General features: G+C 47.4%; 1 protein-coding gene across 2 annotated transcripts in view; it reads right to left on the bottom strand.

The window, feature by feature from the left end:
* ABHD5 (abhydrolase domain containing 5, lysophosphatidic acid acyltransferase) overlaps positions 1-9,242 on the bottom strand; it is a gene marked incomplete at its 5' end in the record, with an annotated part of 18,812 nt that extends 9,570 nt beyond the window's left edge. For both annotated transcript variants that reach the window (XM_014584701.1, XM_027768781.1), the window contains 2 exon segments: positions 5,765-6,137; positions 9,157-9,242. In XM_014584701.1, coding sequence (XP_014440187.1) covers positions 5,765-6,137; positions 9,157-9,242 — 459 coding nt within the window.
* Between the last annotated feature and the right edge of the window lie 498 nt (positions 9,243-9,740).

The raw sequence follows: 9,740 nt of genomic DNA, 5'->3' as shown, positions 1-9,740 counted from the left end.
GAGGAGAATAGAGGAGAAAGGACTGTGGTGTGGCTGTCCCCACTGGGGCATGTTTCCTCACTTTCCCTCTCTCTGTCTATCTCTCGCGAGCAAGCATATGTACCCTATTGCCCAAAAATAAAATTAAATTAAATTAAATTTAAAAATGTTTAACATGTTAATAGTTTTTTTAGTCCTAGAGACCTCTGATGAAAGGAAACCAGAACTCAGCAGCACTTCCGTGTGGCTGTGCCGCGCTCACACATGAAGACTCTGGACAGAGCATGAAGGTCCTCCTGACACGAGTGTCCGACTGTAACCATGACGCCTGCAGATGCCAGCAGACATTCCGAGAGTGAGCAGGTGGTGGGTCTAAAGTCCTTTCCAAGTCCCAGCTGAAACAGAAAGGCCAGCAAACGAAAGCACGGGCACAGGTGGTATCACGCCTCACGTAGAATCTGCCCTATGTCTGTAGCCCATGTAAGAAAGGATGAGTGTAGGAATGGTGCGCTTTTTCACACCAACGCTTTAGAGCACACTCAGAAGCACACAGCTTCACCGGCTGCGGGAAAGCACTCAGGCCAGTCTTCCCTCTTGGAGAGGAGAAGGCAGAGCCACACTGGGTCCCGCCCAGGACAAGGCTAGGTAAGGAAGAACGAGGGCGACCACCCACATCTCCCCATCCAGGTACAGTGTGGACAGATGCCACGAGCCACTGGCCAGAAGACTCTCTCCTAAAAACAAGCCACGCAGCATAAAATACTCGTATTAATAAAGGTAAGGCTGAACTTTTCTCAATGCCAGGCTAATCTTAACGCTGTATTCTAGACTGTAATAGCCCTGAGGTTTTATAGCCTTGAATCTACTGAGTTATTGGAAAAGCCACGATGCATTTTTGCATAGAAAAACGTAGAAAAATACTCATGACTTTCAGACAACCCAATATATGGGGATCCATGAACAGTCAGTACACTTAACATACGGGGATGCACAGATGGTCAGTACACTTAACATACGGGGATAGACGAACAGTCAGTATAGTACACTCAACATACATCCACCGTCAGTACACTTAACATACGGGGATAGGGGATGCACAGATGGTCAGTACACTTAACATACGGGGATAGACGAACAGTCAGTATAGCACACTCAACATACGGGATCCAGTACACTTAACATACGGAGATAGACGAACAGTCAGTATAGTACACTCAACATATGGGATCCAGTACACTTAACATACGGGGATAGACGAACAGTCAGTATAGTACACTGAACGTACGGGGGTGCATGAACAGCCAGTGTAGCATACTCAACATATGGGGTAGATGAACAGCTGGTATAGCACATTCAATGTATGGGGATACGTGAACAGTCGGTGTAGCACACTCAACGTATGGGGATGCGTGAACGGTCAGTGTAGCACACTCAATGTACGGGGATGCATGAACGGTCAGTGTAGCACACTCAACATACGGGGATGCGTGAACAGTCGGTGTAGCACACTCGACGTACGGGGATAGATGAACAGTCGGTGTAGCACACTCAACGTACGGGGACGCGCACAGTCGGTGTAGCACACTCGACGTACGGGGACGTGTGGACAGCGGTGTACTTAGCGTGCTTTCCCAGCCTATCTTGTATATGACATTCCTGACTGTATATGGAAAGGTGTTAGGAATGAGCGTTTTGTCTTCTTTCCTAATGGCACGGGCTACCTCATATCTTGACCACTTCCTTAAGCTCTACTACAGCCCACGATTATGTCTGTGGTGCAGGGAGGACAAGGAGAGCCAGAGGCACGAGCAGGACTAATGAACAGACACCTGTCTGAAAGCAGCGAAGGTCTGTGCTAGGGAGCAGCCAGTGTTCACTACCGACTTACCTCCTGGAGAGAAAGACGAGCTCTTCACCCCAACCTACCCTGCTCTGACAGACTGCTAATTCTTTCACCAATTTGTTAAGCACGCTTGCCCAGCCTGCTCTCGGCTCCTCCTGCCCTGCTAACCTAGGAAGGGGCAGGCAAAGGGAATCTGAGGGAGGGCGGTCTCGATCACCTCTGGGTAAGCAGTGGCTTCTGCCTTAGTTTTGGCTGGCCTTGTTTAATATGATCTTCACCACGTTCTCCCTAGGCAAAAACATCAGTTTAACCAATTGTCAAAGTATATATACTAGGGCAGGTGACCTTCATTTTTGTTTTCGAAAGGAAGTGAAGGCCCTGGTACTGCTTGGCCCTGGGTCTTGGAACTTGGCGTGTACACGGCAGACGCTCGGCGAACAGCTGGTTACTGTGCCCTTCCAGTCCCTTCTGGTCTCCATCTAAATGGGTCATTACATCTTTCCACACTTCTTTTCAGTCCTCGTCTACAGGGATACACAAGTTTTATAAAATATAATCAGAGAGAAAGCGTAGGAGTTGAATTAGCCTGGATTCTTCTGGCCCCCAGATGATATTAAAATGTTTCTGCTATTTCTTACATTGATCTTATAGGTTATCGTTTATTATTAGGTAATAAAATAAATTTAAAAGGTTTAGAACCACTCTGGTTTGCTTTTTAATAAACCTGTACTGTTGGGAATAGAAAAAAAAAATCATAAAAAAGCACATTGTCCCACAAAACTTTTCTTCCAGACACATAGACAGACACATTTAAAATTCTTGAGACAGGACCAGCAGTTAGCGTATTGGCTATGTCACTGGACTCCCATGTAGTCGACCATGGTTTGAGTCCTGGACCCGGGGGCTTAAACTCACACCGGGCGCATGTGCATGCGTGCCCAAGATCCCAAGAGGAGAATGGAGGAAAAGGGATTGCGGTGTGGCCATCCCCTCTGGGGGGTGATTTCTCGCTTTCTGTCTCTCTGTCTCCCTCTGTCTTTCTGACGAGAGCACACACCCTATAGGGAAAACCTCACACACAAACATACACAAAAAAAATTCTTAATGAGAGCTCTGGTTAAAAAAAAAAAAAAGGCAAAAAAATAATATTTTTAAACTCTACAACAATGTCTAAACTGCAGTGACATGTATCATCTGCTTCTACTTCATGTAAAAGATCTGAGAAAATAACTGTTGCTTATTTTTGCTTGTAAGACATTTAATAAGAGACCAGGCAAAGCACTAGGGCCAGTGTCTACTACTCGTAAGCATCCACCATGGAAGCTGGTTATGGTGGCAAAAAAGACTACGAGAACAGCACACAGGGCAGAAATATGGCGAGGCAGTGCTAGAACCAGGTGAGCAGCAAGTAATGATTCTTCTACAAAGTCTATCAGAGGTCTAGACTCGCAGGGGGCAAGTCCCCAGGCTATCTCCTCATCTCCTGGTCTAGTGGAGAGACCTCTCCTTAAGTGATAGCTGGTATTTAATTTCAGGGTATATCTAAACTACTATAATTATTGAAGCCCTACTCTAATATTCCATAGAGGATACCGTGGTGGGATTGCTAGTTCACACCCAGGGGAAGGAGTGGGTCCAGCCAGACAACTTGTGGGAGTCATCCTTTCAGACATCTGGGCCAAGAATCAGAGATTGATCCAAACCACACAGGAGGAAAACAAAGAACCTGCAGAGCAGGAAAGATGACAGCAGTCAGCTTGGCCTGGAGTGTGAAGGTGGAGCGGGTTACAACCCTCAGGGTCTGCCCCTGAGGACTGGGACTGCATTTCACGTGGTCTAAACTCTTACAGGGAGGAATAAACCTGGTCATGAAATGTACAGGATGTCCCAGTCAGAAATCATGCAGCAAGGACAATCAGACCTAGAACAAAAATGTACGTGGAAGTCTGCAGAATACACACACGGAAGGAGGAAAGAAACAAGGAAAAAATCAGAACTCTAGGGCCAGCCTCGCAGCCTCGTGGTTAAAGCAGTGGAATCCCACAGGGCCAGTTACAGTTTGAATCCCTGCCCCCAAAACTTGAAAAACACATCAGGCGGGCCAGCAGGTGGTGTGGTGGTTAAGGCGCTGGACTCCCACATGGCCGACTGGTTTGAGTCCCAGACCTAGTGGCTTGCTTTCTTGCTTTCTCCCTCTGTTACTCAGTTTAGGTGCCTGTAGCAAATTAAATAATAATGTAAAAGTATTATAATTTTAAAAGTATTATTAATATAACATTTAAAATTTAAAAAAAAAGAAAAACACACCGTGTGTGTGTGTGTGTGTGTGTGTGTGTGTGTGTCCGAAATCCTGCCAGGAAGGAGAAGTGGGGAAAGGCGATGGCATGCGGCAGGACCATGCCCCTTTGGGTGTTGCTTTCCCCTCCTCCCTCTGGCTCCCTGTCTGTCTCTCACTGCTAAGCACAGGTCCCCTCTGGCAAAATTAAAACAAAACAACAAGAAGCAGGCCACTGGGGGTGACTAGGCAAGGCCAAGAACCTGCAGCCCAGGTCAAGGAGTAAGGCTTTTCTTTTCTTCTCAAGAGGTGCTCGTTCAAACTGCTCAGCACAGGCCTCACCACAGGAGAGGAAAGCACGCAGATAAATGATCTGAAACCCCACGGGGGTTGATTTCTCGCTTTCTGTCTCTCTCTGTCTTTCTGACGGGCGCACGCACCCTATAGCAAAAATCTCTTCAAAAAAAAAAAGTTAAAAATAAAAGAACACACACCTGGGGTGATGTAACAGGCAGCTCTTAGCGCTCCAAAAATGACCACCCCGCGTCGCAGTCATCGGCCTGAATGCCAGAGTTGGCTGCAATTTGAATTTAAAAATGACTCCACAGAAAAATATGGTTGTCTCTATTCAGTGAGCACACACCCTAGAGCAAAACTTAACAACAACGGAAATTGTATATATGACACAAGTGCTGATGTTCACTTTTTGGTTTTTCTTCCCCAAAAAAGGATGAGTTTTTCCTTCTATTTTCTTAGCACTTAAACATGATCTCTCCTCAGAATAGCAACAAGATCACTACACAGTAACATTAAAAAATAAGGGGGAGTGGGACCAGCAGATGGCATAATGGTTATGTCGCTGGACTCCCACTTAGTCGACCACGGTTTGAGTCTCCAGCTTAAAACACAAACCGGGTGTGTGTACATGCGTGCCCAAAATCCTGAGGGGAAAATGGATGAGAAGGGATTGTGGTGTGGCCATCCCCCCTGAGGAGTGATTTCTCACTTTCTGTCTCTCTGTCTCTGTCTCTCCAGCAAGCACATGCACCCTATGACAAAAATCTAAAAAAACTTTTAAATTAAATAAGGGAAAGAAAGATGATGACACCACAAAGGGTTTGAAGCAAGCGCTTATTAATTCAATGATTCTGAAGAGTAGTTTTATGATCAGAAGTATTACGGGACTGTACAATCCAAAATCCGGAAAAACTTTGAAAATACATTTTCTGCACTTCAGAGGTAAGAAAACCGAGGTTGAGAGGCTAAGTGATCTGCTCTAGGTCCCAAAGATCGCATCAGCACTCAGATCGCCCACCGCTGCACTATGGCTCGCCACTGTTAAGAGGTCAGGAAAGCGCAGCCTCCTAGATACACAGGGCAGTGATCATAACGGGAATCATGACGCTTCTCCTTGGGCACAAGAATCGCACACCCCATCCGCCCAATGTAGAAGCCCTCCCTCGGCCTATCCACAGTCAGTCTGTGTCACGAGAGAACCCGAGCGCTGTGTCGGCCTCTAAACCGGCCAGTGGCTAGCCTGTCTGGTCCACGGGGTCCTGTAGGAGAGGACCACCAAGTAAGGCTCAGACGGCAGCTCGCAAACGCAGGGACTGGAGGCCAGCTCTCCCGGCCATGGCGATAACCGCTCTCCTGCCAGCAGCACCTACCTCGATGGGTACTTCAGTGAGTACGCAGCAGCCAGGAACCCGCCCAGGTTGTGCCCAAGCAAGATCACTTTGTCCAATCCCAGGGCACACCGCCACTCTTCAATGGATTCCACAAACTGATTCTCCACTTCCTCCGCGTCACTGTCGAACCTGGGTCTACTGCTTCGTCCAAAGCCCAGTAGGTCAAAAGCATAAACGGGCCTGTCGGTGCAAAGATCTCCAAAGTTCAGTGCCCAGAGTCCGAGGCCTCCTCCGAATCCATGGAGGAGCACGAGTGGAGTCTTATTGGAAATAGTATGGGAGAACTTCAGTGTCCATATTTTATTTCCATTAGATATACGAACAGATTCCTTTTTGTATGTGCTGGGGACACCTAGTGAAAACATAAAACAGAAATTCTGCTTAGTATCGCCGCTTCTGAGAAGGGGAGTAGTCTCAGAGCCACCAAAATTCATAATCTAGAAACCATCTGGTACCCAGTCATGTGATTTTAGCCTTTATTATGTCAGCAATAAAAAAGAAAAGAATGTATTTTACTAAAGCAAGTAATCCTAAGTAACTGTTTTACATTTAAGTGGGAAGATGTCAGACAAGCCTCAAATACCCATGGCCAAGTCTTGGGCAAACCACTGGGTCTCCTAACTTTCCCATCTACCAGGGTATTACACTTGTAGACCTACAGGGGAACCTAGCAGTGACCGAGCCCATGATATTACAGTTGTAGACCTACAGGGGAACTAGCAGTGACCAAGCCCATGGGTATTACAGTTGTAGGCCTACAGGGGAACTAGCAGTTACCGAGCCCATGATATTACAGTTGTAGGCCTACAGGGGAACTAGCAGTGACGGAGCCCATGATATTACAGTTGTAGACCTACAGGGGAACTAGCAGTGACCGAGCCCATGATATTACAGTTGTAGACCTACAGGGGAACTAGCAGTTACCGAACCCATGATATTACAGTTGTAGGCCTACAGGGGAACCTAGCAGTGACGGAGCCCATGATATTACAGTTGTAGACCTACAGGGGAACTAGCAGTGACCGAGCCCATGATATTACAGTTGTAGACCTACAGGGGAACTAGCAGTGACGGAGCCCATGATATTACAGTTGTAGACCTACAGGGGAACTAGCAGTTACCGAACCCATGATATTACAGTTGTAGGCCTACAGGGGAACTAGCAGTGATGGAGCCCATGATATTACAGTTGTAGACCTACAGGGGAACTAGCAGTTACCGAACCCATGATATTACAGTTGTAGGCCTACAGGGGAACCTAGCAGTGACGGAGCCCATGATATTACAGTTGTAGACCTACAGGGGAACTAGCAGTGACCGAGCCCATGATATTACAGTTGTAGACCTACAGGGGAACTAGCAGTTACCGAACCCAGGATTTTGAGGTCTCTGGCTTTGCAGACAATAACAAAAGAATACCACCTTGCGTGTATAGAACACTTAACATATTAAGCATTGAAGACTGAAGTTAGGTTCAAAGGAATCGTTTTTCCCAGAAAAACAATAATGAATTTAGGGAAGCTCAGTGGTGTGTGTAAAAACAAGGAGACAGGGTACGGTGGGGATTTCTCAGAATGAGGCACCAGATCCAGAGCACAAATCCTGCAATCTCCCAGAAAACGTACATAACCCCACTTCTGAGACCAACACTCTTCTTTGCTCCAATGCTATAGGACTAAAGGCTTAAAACTGCCCCTCCCCAACTACCTAAAGATGAAACTATCCGAAGTCACTTACAGTAAACTGGCAACTGAGTAGCTACACTTACGTGCCCCTTAATTATCTGCATGTGTTCACCTGTGGCCTGAGAAACAGTAGTGTCCGTCCTTCACCAAGGAATTAACCTCAGGTTTTGTTGCCACACGTGGCAGCGACGAGGAAACCCCGGGCACATTCGGAACATTGACAGAGCTCATGCCCCCAGTGCGGATGCCACTGGTTTAGGAAAGGAGGTGGTCTGGCACAAGCACCAGGCTGAGCCGGATGTCTGTGCACTCCCACATGAGAAAGCCACCCACAGTGTTGGTAAGAGACCCGCTCCCATGCTGGAGCCGAGACCAGACTCCGTCCCACTCGTACCCCTAGAACCCTGCATAGAGAGGTAACCAGCACAGCTGTTAACGCAAAGACAGAGCATAAAGCACCTTTTAACCTAACACACTGTTATTATTTTGGTAAATCACAATGACAACTTTCCCAGTTTTGTGGAGAGCTAGGTTATCCAAACATATGAAGTGAATAGAAATCCATCTTCATGTTAAAATCCATGCAAAATGGTTAATTATCCCTTTGAAAGAGTATATCCACTATGGTCACCTAGTCCTGGATCATTCAAATGCAAACGAGAAAATGCATGACTGGTACAGAGGACAGCAAAGAAGCGCAGACAGGCGCTCACTCACACCTCACCACCTGACCCACTCCTTAGATTGTATCAGAGCAAAACTGTCCAGTAAACACCGCTGCCCGGAACTGCACCCGCAGGTAGCAGGAAATTTCCTGGCGGGCGCACGCTTGGATAAATTTCAGAAGAAATACAAAGAGTGTCCATTCCACTGTAAACGTAGAATTAAAAAATCGTAGAACCGGAAGGAATGCTAAGGCTCGTCCTGCCCTCACTTTGCAGGGAGGAAGCTGTGTAGTAACAAGCCCAAGATCCTGTAACTACCTCGTGGCAGATGTGGGCCACCTGGTTCCAGTCTAGTTCAGTCCCACTGTACAACGCGGCTGCTCTGGGATACCTCGTCGGCTCTCAAAGTGCAGTCTGGGACACCAGGGGGCTTTGGCGATGCAGGGGCTCGGAAGTATTTTCACAGTAATACTAAGACTTTGCCTTCTTCACTCTCATTCTCTGCTGGGTGGAATTTTCCAGAGGCCACATGGAAGCTGATTACCCATCAGACCGAATGCGGGAGCAGACGGAGAATCCAGCTGCCTCGGATTTTGCTGTCCAGTGAAGAAAGTTGCAAACTGGTAGACCATGAACTTATCGCATCATGTTTTCACTTGAAAAGTGTTTTTTTTTTAATAATCATATTATACATTTTAACCTGTAGTAAGTGTATTACTATTATTTTAAAATAAATTATCACATCTTCAATGATTCTGTTTTAATTGAGAACTGTAACTCATAAACATAGCTCTTCTGGGTATGTAGGAATTTAAGAGCACAACAGGGACCCATGACCAAAAAGTCTGAGAACCCCTGCTATCCCCGCCCCCGGTATTTCGGTGCCGGCAGATGACATGGAAGGGGGACAGTTCTTTAGCCAACAACCAGCACACCGTAGACTCCAGCCCCAGCTCCAGGGCAAGGCGCTGTCTGGGACCTGTTCAGTAAATAGCTCGGTTAACTTACAGGAAAACCTTACATTTTAAAATTCTCTCTTCGGCTTCTTTAAGGTGTGATGTAGATGTCGGGCACCATGTGGGGAGCCAACCAGTTAGCCATCCTGACCTAGAGCACCAAAAAGAGAATCAGATGGTGAGTCCACATTCGTTAGGGGGGAGCGCAGGGAGGCCGCTGCGCAGCGGGAAGCCGCCTGTGACAGCAGCACCAGGAGGTGCGAGGCGGTGGTGGGGACAGGCGAGGACTCATTCAGCCCGTGCACACAGTAGGTACCAAAGTCCGTCCTACTTCACGGACAGTCGATTCCAAGTAACTAAGTAAAGGCTAAACATGGGCAGAAAAGAGAAGGCAAAAGGCATTCCTCCCACTGCCAGATGGGGGTATTGGTGTGAAAGCGCTCAAGCCCGTGAGCGGGTTGACTGGAACGGGAGGGTCGCAGTGAGTAAAGGAGGTACCCACTGTGGGGCTCACAGATGAGAAACCTTAAAATCCGCAGCTGTTTTAACAAAGGGCTTCACGGCTCACACGGAAGAGCAGTAACGGGCGCCTAACGCCAACACGCGGGGCTGGCTGGGGCGGGAGTCCATCAGCACCAACTTCCCCGAG

This window comes from Tupaia chinensis, unplaced genomic scaffold (genome assembly GCF_000334495.1).
Source record: "Tupaia chinensis unplaced genomic scaffold, TupChi_1.0 Scaffold147500_1, whole genome shotgun sequence".
Taxonomy (NCBI): domain Eukaryota; kingdom Metazoa; phylum Chordata; class Mammalia; order Scandentia; family Tupaiidae; genus Tupaia; species Tupaia belangeri.
This window is presented reverse-complemented; position numbering and strand designations above follow the sequence as displayed.